Source organism: Caenorhabditis remanei, chromosome I (genome assembly GCF_010183535.1).
Source record: "Caenorhabditis remanei strain PX506 chromosome I, whole genome shotgun sequence".
NCBI classification, from domain to species: domain Eukaryota; kingdom Metazoa; phylum Nematoda; class Chromadorea; order Rhabditida; family Rhabditidae; genus Caenorhabditis; species Caenorhabditis remanei.
Window position 1 is genome coordinate 8541636 of NC_071328.1, and position 19445 is coordinate 8561080.

Here is a 19445-nt window from a genome sequence, read left to right on the forward strand (position 1 = left end):
CTTGAGAAGAAGATACATGATTTTTGAAGAGTGGTCAGATAGACAAAACAAAATACATTTTCAAAGAAAAGTAAACAAATACAAGACAGATGTCTTGTGAGGTAGTTGTAGTGAAATGATCATCCAAACATTTGCATGGAATCAAAACTGTAGTTATCGTGATCTGGAAGAAGGTAGTAAAAGAAAAACTAAAAGAAACTCAAAACGATATGTTTATAGAACAACGATTCAGATTTTCTTCAGGATACGATGACTTTATCTAATCGGGAAAAGTTCAGCTGAAAGCGGAATCTCTGGAGAAATTCATCTTCATGTCAATCAATTTGGGAATTTGCAATAGGAAAAATTCAACTTTTTAGAGAACAGTTTGAAATTTTCAGAAGAAAAATATCCTGGGATCCATGACTTTATGCTTCACAGAATAACTTTCGAGTGTTCTCTCATTTTCATCATGTCAATCTCTTCCAGTAGTTTCTCAGAAGTTGGATGCCCTGCTATCTGCGTCTCTCCACTTTCCCATTTTCCAAAAGAAACATAATTTCCAATTACCCATTCACACTACCTACATCATCTGTTTATCTCGTTGTTTTCGTTCAAACCATATTCACTAAACCTAACCAAAAAACAAAACGAAATTAAGGACCAGACGAGATTTCTGTTACCTTATCTGAGATTTTGCAACCAAATTACCACAGTTCGGTTCCGCCTCCTAGATCATCAGAAGAGTATAAATAGGGAGGAGTTCTGGGAGAAAGACAGATCACATCTAGCATTTGATCGAGACCATCTGGAAATGAAATTCCTTTCTATCTTCCTTATCGCCATTCTTGCTCTCGGAGCACTTTCCACCGAGTTGGAGACTAATTCTCAAGTTCAAGGAGGACAGGGATTGACTACGAAGATGAAGGTGACCACTACTCATAAGCAAGTTACTGAAGAGTAAGTTTATCTAGTTATCTCTTTAAAATAGTAATAAATTCAACGAGAAAAATCGTTGTTAAAGTTAGACATTCAAACAGAATATTTTCCATTTTCAGGCATCCACGTCAACGCCGTTGGGGATACTACGGTGGATACGGTGGATACGGAGGAATGGGATACGGTGGGATGGGATACGGACGTGGATACGGTATGGGATACGGAGGATACGGAGGATATTATGGATAAATTCAGCAACCCCGTCACATACTTTTTTTCACATTCTATTAATGTGTTTTTTTGTATTATATGTCTCTACTTGTGTAAAAATGTAAAATAAACTTGTACGTATCATTTTCAATTCTTCTTTTTTCGAAACCTGAACGCTCAATAAGGACAACTTGATAGCAGGACACGAAAGCAGAACCAAAGTTTATCAATAAATGACCATAGTAACTGCCCAGATTCTGAAGCTGGCCGGATTCTAATAAAAACCCAAAAAAAAAATAAATTTGGCTAAAATCTCTGAGGTTTTAGTAGTTCAGTATTACGCTCTGAGCGGAAAGCGACCGATTTTTATGCTAAATGGTTTGGGTCGATGGGAGATACTTTTTTCCAATGTAAGTTTGGATGTGGTCCATTAGTTGATAACACAATTGATCCGTGTAAGCTCTAATTGAGCTACCGAATATGTATTCTCTTGACTATACATCTATATGGAGGGATATGAAACCCATAGTCGTGTACGTGGTGTCAACTTCCCCTCTTGTGACCAACCAGACAACAATTTTTGTTTTTTTCTGGTCTGACCATGATTTTGTTATCACTAAGAATCATCTTCTGATCTCTTTTCTTGACGCCTTCTTAATCATTTCATCTTCTTTTCTTTTTATAAAGAGGTTGTGATACTTTGTTACCGTTCACTCCGAAAAGATCTTTAATTTGTTTAGAGTTTTTCTGAAAACCATAAAAATAATGGGACCTCTGATTTAGAATTCTGAATCACAACAACGTCATCTGCTTTTTTGTTTGTTTTCATTTTTGAAAGAACAAAACAAACAAAATCGTTCTTCTTTGTGATCACCTATTTTTAGTCTGATTCACAACTTTTTCAGCAAAAAGTATCGTAAACCTACAAGATTCAGTATTATTCTAGTACTACAAGTTCACGTGTCTTCTTCATTTCTCTCTAGACAAAAAAAATAACATCAAGTCAACAACTTTTGATCAGTTTTCGATCAAAGCTAGACTCCTCCCACTTTTTGCACTCATGAAAAAGTTATATAAAATGGCACCAAATAGTCGAAGAAATCAGATCACAGTAATTAAATAAACTAGAGAAAATGAAGTGTATTTCTGTATTCTTGATTGCTCTTCTTGCTATCGGAGTATTCTGTTCGAAGCATAAGATGGAAGGACAGACTGGAATGGATTCTCAAACAAATACTCAGACATTGGATAATCAAATGGATAAAGTGTGAGTTTGTCTAATTGATATTTTCCATTGAGTATAAGTCTCGTTCAGTGTGATCTGAATATTCGTTGATTTTGTTCTGTACTACAGTTTGATTTACCCACAACAACATCTGTATATTTCCAGACATCGCCGTCTGTTCCGTCGTCAAATGCCATACGGAACTTATGGAAATGTTCAATATGGTGGATCCGGCATCTCAGCAGGAAACGGATGGAACGGAGGAATTGTTGGATCAGCACGTGGATTTGGATTCGGAACAGGATCCGACGGATATCACTAATAACTATTTCTTCGTTTTCCCCGACTCTTTGGCAGAATGTGTACAAATTGTATGATCGCTTCTGTAAATAAACTGTTTTCTTATATGCAAGTTTTTATGCGGTTCTTATATTAAAATAAAGAAAAACGGTACATTTCTATTGCCAAGAGCCAAATTCAGCTATAAACTCGCCGAATAAGAATTGTGCGAAGGAAACTTAGTTTATTCTTCTTAACGTGAGTAGTTTAGATGAGAGTTTTGGAAGAGGAAAACCATTTGATCTAATATGAATGTTTTTCAGAATTGTTGTATGCAAAATATCGTTACAGACATACTCTGAAAGACGAATCAACAGTTTGAGATTAGAAATTATCTAGAAAACAAATTCAGACAATTGAAACTGATCACCTTCTTGGTTTGGGCACGAGTTTAACGGTGCCAAACATCTCAGCGTCAAACATCTTCTAGACGTTTCTTTTCTCTTGCATACAATATAGTAAACGTCTTTTAGATCAACAAAATAGATACAGGTTGACCACTGAAACAAGAAAAAAAAATAGGAGAGAGACGCAGAAAAATGAATTCTCTCGTGAAAGTTAAGTAGTAAAAGTTGAACTGTACTTGTGTGTACCTAATTGGAGAAGAAGAAGAGGAGGAAGAAGAAGAAGATAGAAACATTGGGGATGACCGTTGAAAAAAAAAGAAGAATTTTGGAGTAATACACAATTCCGGGTCGGCATGGGAAATAGAGAGGGCCCTAGGGAAATAATGAACACGGACTTAAAAGTAACTGATATGTTTTTTAAAAACCAGAATGTTATACGACGGAGTAGAGGGGGCAAATTTACATTAGCTGTTCTGAAACAATTCTTGCCATACCACATCGTTTGAAAAAACTCAATTTCACGAAACTTGAGTCTTATTGACATATTGAAACTCACTTTTCCACCCGTGTTTCAGATTTTTCGATGTTAAGTAATCTTATCTGAAAATCTATTCATTTTTTAAAAAGTCTGAATCACATGATCACCTTTTTTGTTTTTTTTTTTGAAGATTTCGTCAGACAACAATGTTCTTCAATAATCAGATCTTTTCATTTCAAGGACACTCATCACGTCATTTCAAAAACATCCAGATTCCCTAATTTCTGTGAATAATTGCCACGTGTTATGAAGAGAATCCAAAAAAATAAACAACTTGAGGAAAATGAAACATTACTGACCAAAAATAGACTCCGCCCCTTCGAGATCCATATAAAAAAGGATTGAATATCCGAAAAAATCAGATCACAGTTGATTCAATAAACTGAGATAAAAAATGAATTTTGTATCTGTATTCTTGATTGCTCTTCTCGCTATCGGAGTATTAGCCACTGAATTGGAAACGAAGCAAACGATGGATGGAGGAGCTGGAATCGAGACTCATACCAAGGTGGATTCTGGAGATCATCAGATGAATACACAAACTGAATTGTGAGTTTTTCTAACGAGGATTTCTTTGAGTGGATTGTTCCTTCATAGTAACTCATTTCGTTTTTTTCCAGGCACAACCGTCAACGCCGCTGGGGATATTACGGAGGATATGGTGGATACGGAATGGGATATGGACGCCCATGGGGAATGGGTTACGGTATGAGAGGATACGGTATGGGATACGGAATGGGATACCCAATGTGGGGTTAAATCAATCAATCAATCAATCAGACGATTCATTTTTTTTATAGGAATGATTTATGAGTTTATTTTGTATATATTTACCCATGTATTTGGAAAACTTGTAATTTTGTAAATGAAATCATGTGCCATACTTCTTGTCTGTGTTTTTCAAGTTCGAATGATTCAGAATATTACTGATCCAGCTGAAGTGCAAATTTCATTAACAGTTTCATACATATAATATTTTATTAACCCCAACTTCTTCAAAATTTCATTCTACCCAATCCATCAATATCATTTTCGAGTGTTTGATTGAACGGTAACGTTGGACTCGTGGGACCCAACGTGTCCTCACTTATCGTTCGTGGCACTACAAATACAGGTTGTGTTGCATTTGGAGTTATTATGGGGCGATGGGATGAAGGAGGTTCTGGAGCGAATGTAGAAGGAGGGGAGTTGGTGACAACGTCAGTCTGAAAATAGTGAAATTAAAATGTCTACACTAAAACAATCACTCACCGCATCTGAATCCATTGACGTTGATTCTTCCTCTTCTAATTTCGGCAGATGACTTTGTGACATATTGCCCAATCCGCTAGAAGACGAAAATCCATTCGACAGTTCAAAGGCGGCATACGGTCTTTGAGGGGCCATGGACTGACTGAAGGGGGTGTCTGGCTCTAGTTTTTCTGGTCCCAAGTGTTGGACAGAATGACTTCTGGTTTTACCTCCGAATGCAGAAGAGAGACGACGACGGAATGTTGAAGAAGTGTGAGATTCAGCTGAAATTTCAGATTTCACTGTGGACTTGCATACAGTTAACTTAAAAATGTTCATGTTATCATGTGAAAGTTACCTTTTCCCACAACAATTGGAGAATTTATGTCCACTTTCATCATGTCGATTTGGTCATCTGGCTCGGCTAATCTGAAAAATGTTGAAGAGTTTCCAACCAAAAAATAGGCATTCAACTAACGTAACAGCTTGTGCAGAACCAACGAGAGCGTGATCTGCTCCAGAATCGATGACGTCTTCAGGATAGAAAGGAGCAAATGCTGGCTCCGCGAACTTGTCAGGTTTCATTTCAGGGAATTTATCGTATGTGGCGTCGACAATGGCCATACCGGTCTGAAATTATCTTTTGATAAGGAGGAATTAATCGGAAGATTATTATAGAACTCACAGAAATATTTTTATCAATCAAGAAATTACATTCAAAGTCGTCGTCATCTTCTCCAAGTGGATTCAGAAGACCTTCAGCTACTTTCATCCAACCCATGAAGAAAATGAATTGAAATACAGTAAGAATAGGGAAATAGTAGTCAATCTAGAATGGGGGTTCTATCAGTTCCAAACAGTTTCTTTTCTTCAACAAACCGTTCGTGTATCAATCATATCCAAGTGTTGTCTCGTGAATAAACACATGAAAAAGTAGAATCTGACAGCTACAAATATGACTTGTGGATAAGCTAATGGAATGGGAACCCAATCGAAATTACACAAGATGGCCATATTGGAACGAAACGTTTTGATTTCTTGCCACGCGGCATTGAAAAGGGGCGGAGCTGTGATTTTTCCTTCCTGAAAACAAGATGTGATTCTAGGAGAGACAAAACAGACTACAAGAATACAAGAAATTTGAAAGCAAAAAACTTTTCAATTCTAGAAAATTAAACGATGGAGAATCACAGAAAGTCCACGAGCAAACCCAGGCTAAACATCAAAAGTTGGGCCACGAAATTGAAGTAAATGAAACAAAAGTGAATGCCATTCTACCAGAAGAAACCCCACACACTCACAACAAAAACCTTCTGTAAAACGGCAGAAGCCCAATTGATAGGAACCCAATACTTGTTGTATGGACAGTCCACTTCATCCAGAATAATCGCTTCGTGCTCTTGTAAAAATCCTGAAATATCAAATTGATTGAATTATCTCTATAATTTTAAACTCACCTGATTTAATGATTGAATCTGTATTTGGAAACCTTCTTCGAACTTTTAGTGAGATATCACGGAATACTAGAACCTGAATGAGTTTTTAAGGGAGATATTAAAGAAAATTATGATGTTTTATGGGTCTTTTTGTTAAACATAGAACATACAGTACAGTACAAAAGTATATTAAGTTTTGGTTTTTTTAGTTGAAAATGGCCTACTTTGAGAGTGTGTCATGGTAATACTGATTGTCCCATCGAGTAGATTTTTAATGGATCGTACAGATCAAAAGTAGAGCTCCATTTTTTCAGTTGACATTTTTTTGTACGGACACTCCCTAGAGAGTTATGATCATTTTCAGACGATAGCTCAAAAATCGCTCTACTTTGCACTGGAATGGGTCGATTGGAAAGAGAAATTTCTTTGACGATATGTAACTTGCTAAGAAGTGTCCGTACAAAAAAGTTGCCAACTACAAAAATGGAGTTCTGTTCTTGGTCTGTTCGAACTATAAACATTTATATTGTGTATTACCATGACACACTCTCAAAGTTGGGCGTTTTCAACTGAAAAAAGCAAACTTAATATACTTTTGAGCGGTACTGTAAATCATAAAACTATTCGGCAGAAGAGATGACTCACCTGGGAAAGTACCAAATACCGAATAATTGTTCTTCGGGCAAGTACTACTTCTGGGGCAGTTCCTCTGACTAATGTGGCAATTGCCAGGGCGGTGCTGGAATTAGAACTTGTTTTTGAAGGGTTTTAATGCGCTCTCTATCAGTGAAGATAATCAGTTTTTGACTAAAACATCTTGGTTCGGTATCTCAACTCTCAAAGTTCAGGGTTTCAAAACACTTACTTTTCAATAAATCCAATGTTTGCGAAAATATTTTTCCATCGATCCACGATTACTGTAACAAAGAAGGCCAACATGAATGTCAGAGGCACACAATTATCCAAATTCTCATGCAGATTTTCAATGTATTTTCGAACTTCTCTGAATTTTTCAAAGCTTTTTCTGAGAGAAGAAATCATTGAAACTCACTCTCGTTGTTCTGGATTCAATGCAAATCTGTAAGTGACCATAACCATATAATAAAAAATGAGCCATATCACTAATTCAGACCAAATTGACTTCCATACTGAGCCACGCCATCGAAATAACACCTGAAGTTGTATCATTTTGGATGAAATTCAATTGAAAGAATAATTACTTACTCGGAAAAAATTGAAAAATGATACTGACGAAACATCGAGATTGTAAGACACAGTCATCTGAAGAAATTATAGTTCGTTTGGACAGAAATTATCAATAAATCACGGTAATGAGAACTGATGGGAATCTTTTGGGGATTTGAACAAAATTGAGATTTCTATAATTAAAGTGCCATGGAGTAGCCAGAACTTAAAACCAGAATCACAATTCAGAAACTTTTTATTCGAATAGAAAATTCGAGTATCATAGACCGTACATTCAAAAATAAAGCTCATATTATATCCTAGGTGTCGTTCAGTCACCTAGATTGACAATTTTCAGAACAGAAATGAAAAAAAAAACAAAAAAAAACAAAATGATGTGGAAGGGTGATCTATTCAACAATCTGAACACAAGAAAAAAGAAATTGTGTCCGATTTTCTTTTTATCTCTAGAACCTCTTCTGTTCTGTCTCCAGAATCTGTATCTTTTGAGATCGTTTCTCGTTATCAAATTGCCTTCGTACGGGTGAGTAGATGGACGATGGAAGTGGAGAATGAATACTAATTAATGAGAAGAAATGGAGAAAAGAACGATGATACTGTTTCAAAAGATCAATTCAATTTTCGAAATTTCTATTGAGAATATCAAAAATCAATTCAAAAACTGTTTTCACTTCGTATTATTCATAGTTTCGGAGGTCTGTTTTCCAAATTTCAAATTTGAAAATGGCGATAACTGTGATATTTTATGGCACTACTAGAAATTTCAAAACTTGCAATGGACTTCCAAAAAACTTGCTCAAAAAATCGAATAAACAGAGTTTTTCTAAATTCCGAGATTATGAAAACTATTCTGAAAAAATCGCGTTTTTCATTTCTTTCGAAATATCACTCGATGTACTTATTCCAACAAATGAACCGTCTAACTGTCATCTTTATTTCTTATCATTTCCATCAGTCAATCTCTTCTTTTTTACTTCCTCTATCTTGTGATTTATAAAGTTCATTCTACTATTTTTCCATTTTTGATTTTGACATGATTTTCTGATTCTTTCTTAGTCTGAATGAATCCTAACATAAAACTATACAGACCAGAGATAAATGGGAGTATCTTTTCCATGAAACTTAAATCGAAACTCGGAGTTCAGATTAGTAAAGATATACATTAGGGTTGTCAAAATCAGTGAAATATGCAGAAACAGATAAACACAGATAGTTTCAAGGGGTTGAAAAAACTGTGAAATCCATGTCAATGACGAATAAATGTATTGTAAATGTGAAACCGGCAAATATTAAACGAAAAAGGGAAAATTTCAGAGATCAACGACGTCTTCTGATTGTCAAATATTTGTACACGTTACGGAAAACCCACATTTTTGTTTGAGTTTTTGAGTTCCGATACCTGGCCGTAGATCTAAAAATAATCAATCTGATAATGCTTCTATATTTGAATCGATATAAGTTATTCCCGTTTCAGACCATACCTCTCGATACATTACTTTCCGAAATACTAAAAGTTACAGAACTTTCAGAATATTATTCCAGAACGTATACAGAGATGCTTGAAGATACAGAAAAATGTTCAAAAGAAAGCAGAAAGCATCAAAAGAACCAAAAAATGACGAAAATCTCCATGAAAATGATGTCCTTTTCATTCATTGCACTTTGTTTATTTTGTTATATTGTATTCATTTGTGTATTTGTTGTCCGTGACGATGTTCCACTTCCTGAGAATTATTATGGTGGGCTTCAAGTAAAACCACCAGTAGGAGAAATAGTCGAATCTCATCCTGATCGAATCCTATTTAATATTCAAGAAAAAAACATTTCTCTTCATATAAAAATATCTACCGTATCTTTCACATACGATTCTAACCTATTAAAAATATATTTAATTTTCAGGAGTTTTCTGATGAGACATCCGTAAACAGCATGAAAATAAATACGGTCAGAAAGTTTCAACATCACAAACATTCAAAAGAAAAAAATTACTATAACTAGTTCTTGCGTGAACTTCTTCTCTTTTTTCCCTCCTCTCTTATACACGTGTTTCCCGAATAGAATGTCGAGCAGATCTCATCAATATTGTGAATTCTGAACATGGCGAAGGTTGCGAAGAAGAAGTTGACTGATTCGAATCAAAAAAGGTTGGAATATTGATAATCAAAAACACACTTTTTTCTCAGATCCTCTAGCAATAAGTAGTTTTAGAACGCCAAGCGAATTGAGCAAGACGAGTTTGGCGAGCTCGCGTAGCTCCAAAAACTCGATGAGTTCAATGAATTCTCAAAAAACAAAGTCCAACAAAGTGTCGAAACTGGACAGAAACAATAGAAAAAGTGAGAAAAAAGATAGAGGCACTTTCAAAACTATCTATAAAGCTTCGGACGATCAACCGGAAGAAGAAGAGAAAGGGTTAGCCTCGGGTTTTAAGTTATTAAACATATAAAAAAGAAATTTCAGAGAGTCCAATGTGACTTCCTTGAGTATTGCTTGGTTTCAAGCTGCTATCATTATTTATCAGGTTATTTCTATGGTCATTCAGTACTTTTGGGGTCGAAATGATGAAGTTTGGTTTATGATTATGGAGATTCTTTTGTTGGAGGTAAGCGAAATAGCGGTGCGAAGGACAGAATGAGCATAACTGTCTCTTCTAACTCAATTTTCATTTCCAGCTTTTCGCCTCTTTCCAACTTATTCAAGTGACCCGTCGCCCGTATATTGGAACTGCTTGCTTCTTTTTATCCGTTCAATATGTCCTCCTCTTTTTACTTTTTTCAATGTTCCTCCATTCCCCGTATAGCTCCAAAAGGTAGATTTCGTCGTCCTTTTTTCTCTACTTTTCCTTATTTCAGTTCATTCTTGGAGCGTTTCTTTGGAATGGCAGCTGTCAGTTTGATGTCTTCTGGACTCCATTTCTTCATTGTTACCCAATCTATGAGACTCATTGGCAATGCCGAAAAGCGGAATGATTATAGTAAAAAAGTGATTGTGGAAGGTGTTGAAAAAAGAAGAAAGGATCTGTATACGATGATTAGTGAATTGATTTCTGAAATCTGCTATGATGACAAGGACCTGTGAGTTGACACCTTTTTGTTCACGTCTACTGTATTGATTTTTCCAGAAAAGTTAATTTGACAATTCGTGACGAAACCGGTCGTCCTAAAACAATGCGTGGAGCTGGAGTAGAAGCTGGAGTGAATCGTGTTCTTGAAATGAGTACAGATGGCCGAAGAATCAATCTCTCGACTAGTAACACTACTCTCACGCGTATCAATGTTCCAAAACACAAGAGTCATCACAGTTCGAAAAAGAATCATAAGAAACATGGTGAATCAAATCATGATGCTGCTCCAATTATTGACTCAAAATATAACAATTGTACCAAGCAAGAAAAGATGTTGAGCCCGAGAAAAATTTTGAAATAAAGAGGAATTGGAGACGATTATGAGAAATACTGCTCCAAGCACAATTGAATGTTTTGATATCATTGAGAATAAAGTAGATTTTTAATTTTCCTGAAACGATTTTGTTCACCGAATTGATACAACGGAGATGGCTGATTGATATAATGACTGAGACCGAGGAGCAATCCAACTCGAACAAGACCATAAGATAAACTTTTTGAAAAGACTTGCATAATTCAAAACCTGAAATAAAATGTATTCCGGAAATTATTTAGAGTGACCCTGAAACTTTTTGCGAATGAATACTCGAGCTACTGTTGTGAATCGCCAATCTGGGATGAATAAAACTGGAAATATAAGATTATATGTATAGTTTGGATAGTTCAAGATGAAAACCGAAAACTGGATTCAAGATGAAAACACGTTTTGGAACTCTGATGGTATCAGTTTTTCCTCCCAGTTTGACTCTTTGTTTTTTTCACCCTTTGTTTAACATGATTTAAATCCCAAGAAAAGTACCTATTAAATGTATTGGTAATGCCTGAAGAGGTCGGAAGACACCCCGTAGAGCTCTGGCAAGACGTGGACTATCCATCCTCACCAAACGCCCAACCTCCGCCAAGTATTTCCTATCTCTCAATCTGTGGCCCAACCTGTGCCCAACTAGTGCCCACTGGGCCAAGTGGCCCTTTTTGCGGGCACTGTGCCTTATTCACGGGCCACATGGCCCAATCGAAAGTTTCGTTGCCCAACCCCTGCCCAAAAATACCTGAGAAATTATTGCCGTTTTAACACGCAAAAATTGCAAAAAATTCAAAAAAATTTACGCATGTCAGAAAAGCAATAATTGTAAGGTATTCGGATGAATCCCTTAGGCCTGCTCGGCTCTTTGTCTAAAGCCCACAGTTGTTTCACCAAATTTGACACTTTCAGAAGTCAATTATTTCGCGTCGAAACTGCTCGCCTCCGCTCACAGTCTCGTCGCCACAATTCCTAGGCCTGCAACTGTCATCGCCGCCGTCGTCGTGTCTGCCGTCTCTCTCGTCGCCAACGCTCTCTCGCCGCCACCGCCACAACGACACACCGCCACTACGAGGACTGTTTGACCTGGCGCTCAACCGCCATGGCGCCAACCTATGGATTTACTAACTCCGCCCCCTTTTCACCACTATATAAGCTGAGAATTCCCTCTCTCTAGGCAGTTCTTACGGGTGAACTTGCACCAGTCCCTATTTCTCTTTGTAACCCTCTTTCACCCTTTCTCTTGTAACAATTGAGTAACTAATAAACTAGTAATTGAGTATAAAAGTCTTGCGTTGCTTACTGGTAGCAGCGACTTAGGTTTTTCTTAAATTTTTTTAGATTAACTTATAAAGACCCACCCACGCTTCCCACCCTTTGTATTCTTCTTACTCTTTTATTGATTTTGCCTCTGGCTCGGGACCATAACCCGATTTTATCCTCTTTTGTTACTCTCCTCTCACTCTCTTTTTCTAGACAGGGCCCGTTTAGTTTAAGTTCCTTTTGTGTTAGGTTAGGTGTTAGATGCTTAGGTTATCCATGTAGGGAATTAGGGCGTAGGACTCTGTTTATCTATTGTATGCCTCTACGTTAATTTCTGTCACGTATCTTTTCGTAGCCGGCTCCCTAGATAGCAGTGAGCACGGGTTCTAAGACCTGTGCGCTGTCGAAGGAGTGCAGGTTGATAAATTCACAATACTGTTTTATCAAACCATTTGCCCCTTCCCAAAAACCCGGTTTTTCGACCGATATTCTCTCAAATCGGTCAGCACGGATCGACACTCTTCATGCTCCTGGTTCTCGAGGAATTTTCTGGAAATCCCGTCGCGAAGGATCTTCTGGATGCCGTCATCGAGTGACAACCATGGAACGAGCAACAATTCGGGAGAGAGCTGTTTTGGTCGTCGGCAAGCTGGGATCGTTGGTTTCGATGCTCAAGGAACACGTTTTCGAATTTGGAGTCGCCTTCAATCGACTTGGAAACTTTTAGATGGGGATCAAACACGCGGGTTCTGAAACCTGCGCGATCGCCTCTATTAGTGTGTTCGTGCTGCATTGGATTTTCATCCAACAAAACCATATCAGGTTAGCGAATCTATTCGCGAAGCCGCTTCATTTGTCAACTGCTGGAGTTGGCGATGTCGATAGTGTGAGTATGCACACTCACTGGACGTCTTCTACAACAATGGCAAAGACTACAACGTCTCCGAAACATCGGGAAAATCGTGACGTCTAAGAATTCGACGGCAGTCAATTCTGGACCAGGAGCAGTGCTGCAACAAGCTGTCTCCGACAAGCAATCTTGGACGGTCTCTCGCAAACCTCCAGAAGAAACGGAAGGTCTCTCGTAAACCTCCAGAAGAAAACGGAAGGTCTCTCGCAAACCTCCGAGAAGCAGACGGTCTCTCGCAAACCTCTGGAAATGGACGGTCTCTCGCAAACCTCCAGAAGAAAACGGAAGGTCTCTCGCAAACCTCCGAGAAGCAGACGGTCTCTCGCAAACCTCTGGAAATGGACGGTCTCTCGCAAACCTCTGGAAATGGACGGTCTCTCGCAAACCTCCAGAAGAAAACGGAAGGTCTCTCGCAAACCTCCGAGAAGCAGACGGTCTCTCGCAAACCTCTGGAAATGGACGGTCTCTCGCAAACCTCTGGAAATGGACGGTCTCTTGTAAACCTCCGGAAGAAAGAAGGTGTCTTGTAAACCTCTGAAATTGCGGATCAAAGTATGGATCCCTGGTAAAGGAAGGTCTCTCGAACACCTCCGGAAAAGTACATGCCCCGTGCTGAAATGTACACGCCATCGTGCTGTTAGTGGATCAAAATATGGATCCCTGGACTATAATCGCCCTCGTGCTGAATCGTGGATCAACGGATGGATCCCTGGAAATATTCGCCATCGTGCTGTTTTTGTGGATCAACAGATGGATCCCTGGTAAATCACGCCTCAGTGCTGAAATCTGGAATCTACTCTTCTGGAAACGAAGCAGTAAAGGTATTCACAGCTTCCTGTATGCGAAGGTTCTACGACCGACGCGGAAGTTGACATTAAGTCTGAAAACATGATAGTTGGCTCTAACGCCATCTCGATCCCACTTGGCTTGACAAGCAACGTGGAAGACGTCACAATGGTCGGTACAACATCTACTCAACCGACAGGAAAGGAATTTGGTTCTGATAACTCTCCTGGAAACGGAGACGAACGGATGAAGCTGATTGGTCAGACGAACGACTTCATCGGTGGTCAGTCGTCAGAAGTCTCAACAAGACAAAGTTGAGAGCAACAACAAAGAAAGATCTCCACAAGAACATGGTGGAACGAAGTAATTTGGCTCTTCTGGAAACGAAGACCTGTTAGCAAGTTTTGCTTACGCGGTTTCAGTATGCGAAGGTTCCATGACCAACGCGAAACTGAAACATAAAGCTGCAAACTCGGAGCATGGATGCATGCTGATTCTATCACACACGACTTGGCAATCGTTGTGGACGAGATCGTTTTTGGCAAAAAAAAAACGACTATGGACAGCTCTGGAAATGTTTCATCTTCCAGTAGTGAAGTCTTCAAGCGACGTGAGGATCAAATTCTCGGAGTCGACATTATTCGAGATTTGGACAACAAGCAGTTAACGTCATCCTGGTAAAGGAAGGTGCGGCAGCTCGAGACGGTTCGGAACCATTGGTCCATCAACTTACGAGAAGCAGAAGAAGACGTGCGATGGAATTCGTGAGAAGTCTTCTGAACGGAAACCATTTGGTTTGGCAACCACAGTGGACTACACAGAGTCTGGAACATCAGCGTCCGAAGACGGAAGCAGGAATCCAGTCGCGACAATTCTCCCGGAAACGGAGAAGGACAGAAGACTCTTGTCTGTCAAGAAAGGAGAACTCGCAGAAGTCGGATCACAAATGCAGAAGTCGTGTTCGGCTGAGAACAACTACGTTCGGTTCAACAGCAGTAATCGCTGGAAATGCAGAAGGCCAACAACGAAGCCTACGTTGCGGTAACGGCAAACCGGGGGGCGTCCCTTATAGCCCGATCAGGAAAACACATGCTGGATGCTCAATCGGTCAATTGAAGCATCGGAGAATCTTGGAGTTGAAAACTCGAAACGATCGGAGAAGTCCAGAAAACGTGGAAAATCGCCTATAAAGTCTGCAAAAAGCCACAACTTGGGCCGTTTTGGACGTTCGACGACAAGAACGAAGGACATTTCACTCCTGAAATTTTGGTGTCGCCGAAATTTTTCACTAGAATCGCTGGTTCTCGATGCGATTTGTCTCAAATTCCATTCAATCGTCTACCGAAGAAGTTTATTCGTGGCATACGGTATTAAAGGCGCACCGATTGTTGCAAAGGAGAGGTCTCGCACCGACAACCGACAGTGACGCGGGAAACGCAAGGAATTGCAAATTCGTTTGGTTTTTCGTCCTAAAAACCAATGATCGCTCATTTTTCGAGCATGTTTCGATCAAAGGTGATGTCACACGAGCTTTGCCATTTTTCGCTCGTCACATTTAACGGTTTCGTAACCGGGAAGGCATGATCGGACACAGTTTTATGTGCCAATCGCCTCGAAAACCATTTATCCGCGTGTTCTAACGTTTCTTCGTGGTATGTGTCTTACATAATACCTGAATTCTTCCAGCCTACCTCATCCTTGGGAAGATGCACCGAGTAAAGAAGAAACAGTCAAGGAAGAGCGACGCCGACTCTTCCCCGGTACGTTCCGGAAGCAAGGTGTCATTGTCAAATGACAAAACGGTGAGCAAATGGGCTGCTGGTGGCGCGGGTTCCATGACCTGCGCGGCAGTCCGTTCTGCTCTGTCAACCGTCAATTCCTCTATAAATCAGCTCAGTGAGCATGTTGTCAAAACTCAATTCACTCCACGTGAAGTTCGGGAAGTTCAAGAAGTTGAAACTGTTCAAGAAGACGAACGCGAGCCAAGAAGGGAGATGCCAGGACAGGATCCACGTGACGTCTGGTCGGACGAAGTCACTCAGCCACTTCAGGAGGTCGGTCAACTGGTCCCAATGTTTCCGCAACAGCCAAGGTTCAACAACTCCCACCGTGACCTCTACTACAGTGAAGCAGGACATCTGACAATAGTCACTACGCAATGGTTGGGGAAAACCATCAAGAAATACGCTGAAGCTGTTCAAGCAGAGATTGATCTCACGGAAAAGGTCGAGAGCTTTCGACGGGACCTGAGAAGCAGAGAGAACTTGATAGAAGTATTGAAACTGAAGTTGATTTCCCTTCTCGAACAAAAATACGGGCCGGATCAGATTGAACAGCTCCCGGAACTTCTACTTGTCAAGGAACTTCTCCGCCTAGGAGAAGAAACAGAAGGACAAGATCGTCATCGTCGACTATCAACGAGCAGTGTGGCGAGCTACCACACGTCTTTGGTCAGAGAGGATCAGGAAGACAACGCCGATCCAGTTAGCAAAATCGATAGTTGGGCAAAGGAGATGGAATCTGTTCACAACCAGGAAGAATCTCCATCTAAGGAATTGAAGTGTTCCGGAAATTCCAAGAAGTCAACTCCGAAACGGAAGAATACTTGTTTCTTCTGCGGCAAAGAAGGCCACTTCGTCAAGGAATGTCGCGAAAAGGCAAAGCTATTGGCCACTACTCCGGCAAGGAGACAAGGAACGGCTCCACGTTTTCCAAGCAAGGAAAGGAAGGTCAAATCTAACGGACCGAAAACTGGACTCAGTGTCACAAGTCCAAGTCAACCCAGAGTTAACGATCGAACTCTCAGAGGAACTCGTCAAGAAGCTCGGCCAGACTTCAATCAGTCGCACTTAGTTCGCGAGATTGTGAAGCTCCAGAGACAACTCGGAAAACTCTTCGAGATGAACGAAAAACTTATGATGCGTCGTCCCACCTCAAGCAAACACAACTAGTGCATCTTTGGATCACTATCGTTAGCAGTCCGAGCTTAGGACCAACAACAAGCAATCACAGTCGAGGAGGACTTCTCAGGAATCTTTCAAGATTCGTGCACCATTGGCCAGGACGTTAATAGCTCCAGCTATGTCAAGCTAGACCCGGAAGATTCAATGCCGAAGTTCATCAGTTTGATTCTAACAACAATTCGTGAAGGCAACGGTCGCCACCATTGAAGGTTCATACCTTGGAGGATTACTTGCAGTAATCACCGTCCCTCAAGTCGATACGCCATCATCGAACCAAGGGGGGAGGTAGCTTCCGAAGTCAGGAATGATCCAGTCCGGATCATTGTGTCACCAGTGGTCAACAACAAAATCGTCAGCTCATTTTGGTTCAATGAAGTCTGCATCGACTTCAAGGACATCAAAGCCGTCAGCCAAGACGAGGAAGAACAAGAAGGAAGCTGTGCCAACGTCGGAACCAGCTACAGGATCAAGACAGAAGTCGGTTCGGAACCGAAGGAAACCGAAAGGTTCGACGAGCAAGCCTACGATCGACAACTTCTGAGAAGAAGATCCATTTCGACAAGGATCAAGTAGGATGTCGAAATATCCAGTAAGCGTTATGCGCGGGTTCCAAGACCTTCGCGCTCTGGTCTCTACATTTTTCAACGACCCACAACATGGCTACGTCAAAGCTCAAGGACCATCAGAAGTCTGAACTCTACAAGAGGACGCAACGTCTGCAGTCAAATTTGAAGTTCACGCAAGTTTACTTAAGTGTATCTTCAACCCGAAGGTTGTTTAATTGCCGACCGAGGGCGGTCGTTTTATTTAAAGGGGGGAGGTGTAAGGTATTCGGATGAATCCCTTAGGCCTGCTCGGCTCTTTGTCTAAAGCCCACAGTTGTTTCACCAAATTTGACACTTTCAGAAGTCAATTATTTCGCGTCGAAACTGCTCGCCTCCGCTCACAGTCTCGTCGCCACAATTCCTAGGCCTGCAACTGTCATCGCCGCCGTCGTCGTGTCTGCCGTCTCTCTCGTCGCCAACGCTCTCTCGCCGCCACCGCCACAACGACACACCGCCACTACGAGGACTGTTTGACCTGGCGCTCAACCGCCATGGCACCAACCTATGGATTTACTAACTCCGCCCCTTTTCACCACTATATAAGCTGAGAATTTCCTCTCTCTAGGCAGTTCTTACGGGTGAACTTGCACCAGTCCCTATTTCTCTTTGTAACCCTCTTTCACCCTTTCTCTTGTAACAATTGAGTAACTAATAAACTAGTAATTGAGTATAAAAGTCTTGCGTTGCTTACTTAATTAGTCATTTAGGTCACGCCCCATAACTCCACGGTCACCCCGAGGCCTTCCCTATATAGTAAGCTCAAGTTTTCTGTTGTAGAAAATTTGCCATTAGCAGAAGAACTAGCAAAACGAGAGTTTCGGATGAGAAATTCAACCGTAATATTTGCAAATTAAACAATTTGGGCAAACACTCTTTGACTACACCACTCTTTGACTACACTTGCTCTTTGACTCCACTTTCTCTTTGACTCTAAAGTCTCTTTGACTTCACTTTTCTCTTTGACTACATTTGTCTCTTTGACTTCAAAGTATCTTTGACTACAGTTTTCTCTTTGACTTCATTGTGATCTTTGACTACTAACTCTCTTTGACTTCACTTTCCCTATAATGACTATTTGAATAAGTACATTCTTCTAGATAGTTGGAGGATCTCTGAACATTCAATACTGACTAGAGCCTCTGAAAGTTAGTTTAAAAACTTGCATGTAACTAACTAGTCAGTTTTTTAGTAAATGGTTAGCTTTGCTAATGAATAACAATTTGTTATAACCACAACCAATTTTACCGCTTCTCTTTATGGTCTATATCAAAGTTTCATGGAATTCCGACTACCGACTTCTGAATAAGAAATGTTCATTTCCATGCAACTCCGGTCCAGATCAAGTCGAAAAAGTGTTTTAGTTAGAAAATTGAAGATTCTACAGTTCAAATGTTGAATAGAATGTTGAATGTTGAATAGAATTTTCCAATATCTCAAACAACTAAGGTTTTTCGAATATAGTACCGTGCCATGAATTGTTAATCAAAACTTTAGTAGAAACCAAGTGTCTCGTTTTTCGCATTTCATTATTCTTAACTATGAATCAGAGTACAAGTTACTCACAAAATATTCTTAAAACAGTAAAAACGGTGATTAATACTCTAATTTATTAGAAATTAATGTTGTTGCTCCATCTCAAGATATTCAGTTAACGATTCCGAACAATTCTGAAACTCAACAAAAACTATTTTATGATTCCTGGAGTCATGAATATTTATAGCCTCAAACTATCTAGGCCAATCATCGAAAAAAGGGTACATCTTGATCGTAGGGTACATTGAATCGAAGGGTACAGTGAATCTTAGGGTACATCAAGGAGCTATGATCCTAGGGTATATCCATGGGGTTATCATAGGGTACATCGAGTCAGAATTTTCTTAAAATTTCAGAAGTCTCAGAGTTTTCATCAAATTTCGAGAAGAGCTTTACAGACGTAGTTCGAGGAACATATTATTTCTGTTTTGAGAAGGATGACATAATACGATTTAGCATTTAAGAAGATGCTTGAATTAATAATAGAAACTCCAAAATGATCATCTTCGTG

The 19445-nt window shown here is 39.8% G+C and overlaps 6 protein-coding genes across 6 annotated transcripts; 5 read left to right on the forward strand and 1 right to left on the reverse strand.

The window, feature by feature from the left end:
• Positions 1-793: 793 nt before the first annotated feature.
• Positions 794-1167, forward strand: GCK72_001742 (uncharacterized protein; the record flags this gene model as incomplete). Its single annotated transcript, XM_003114533.2, has 2 exons — positions 794-939; positions 1038-1167. 2 exons carry the CDS (start codon positions 794-796, stop codon positions 1165-1167), a joined length of 276 nt encoding a protein of 91 aa, XP_003114581.1.
• Positions 1168-2261: 1094 nt separating this feature from the next.
• Positions 2262-2675, forward strand: GCK72_001743 (uncharacterized protein; the record flags this gene model as incomplete). Its single annotated transcript, XM_003114654.1, has 2 exons — positions 2262-2395; positions 2519-2675. The coding sequence occupies 2 exons, from the start codon at positions 2262-2264 to the stop codon at positions 2673-2675; spliced, it is 291 nt and encodes a 96-aa protein (XP_003114702.1).
• A 1296-nt stretch (positions 2676-3971) lies between these two features.
• On the forward strand, positions 3972-4336 carry GCK72_001744 (uncharacterized protein; the record flags this gene model as incomplete). Its single annotated transcript, XM_003115045.1, has 2 exons — positions 3972-4126; positions 4198-4336. 2 exons carry the CDS (start codon positions 3972-3974, stop codon positions 4334-4336), a joined length of 294 nt encoding a protein of 97 aa, XP_003115093.1.
• A 236-nt stretch (positions 4337-4572) lies between these two features.
• GCK72_001745 (uncharacterized protein) lies at positions 4573-7524 on the reverse strand (the record flags this gene model as incomplete). Its single annotated transcript, XM_003114599.2, has 12 exons — positions 4573-4782; positions 4829-5091; positions 5166-5236; positions 5286-5437; positions 5493-5636; positions 5687-5890; positions 6109-6218; positions 6265-6337; positions 6889-6982; positions 7109-7246; positions 7295-7416; positions 7468-7524. 12 exons carry the CDS (start codon positions 7522-7524, stop codon positions 4573-4575), a joined length of 1638 nt encoding a protein of 545 aa, XP_003114647.1.
• Positions 7525-9546: 2022 nt separating this feature from the next.
• GCK72_001746 (uncharacterized protein) lies at positions 9547-10874 on the forward strand (the record flags this gene model as incomplete). The annotated part of the gene is made up of 6 exons (XM_003115153.2): positions 9547-9593; positions 9658-9861; positions 9910-10051; positions 10122-10258; positions 10302-10523; positions 10571-10874. The coding sequence occupies 6 exons, from the start codon at positions 9547-9549 to the stop codon at positions 10872-10874; spliced, it is 1056 nt and encodes a 351-aa protein (XP_003115201.2).
• Positions 10875-12661: 1787 nt separating this feature from the next.
• On the forward strand, positions 12662-15628 carry GCK72_001747 (uncharacterized protein; the record flags this gene model as incomplete). The annotated part of the gene is made up of 7 exons (XM_053723103.1): positions 12662-12729; positions 12960-13023; positions 13140-13566; positions 13619-13808; positions 13869-14116; positions 14517-14874; positions 15520-15628. The coding sequence occupies 7 exons, from the start codon at positions 12662-12664 to the stop codon at positions 15626-15628; spliced, it is 1464 nt and encodes a 487-aa protein (XP_053591748.1).
• Between the last annotated feature and the right edge of the window lie 3817 nt (positions 15629-19445).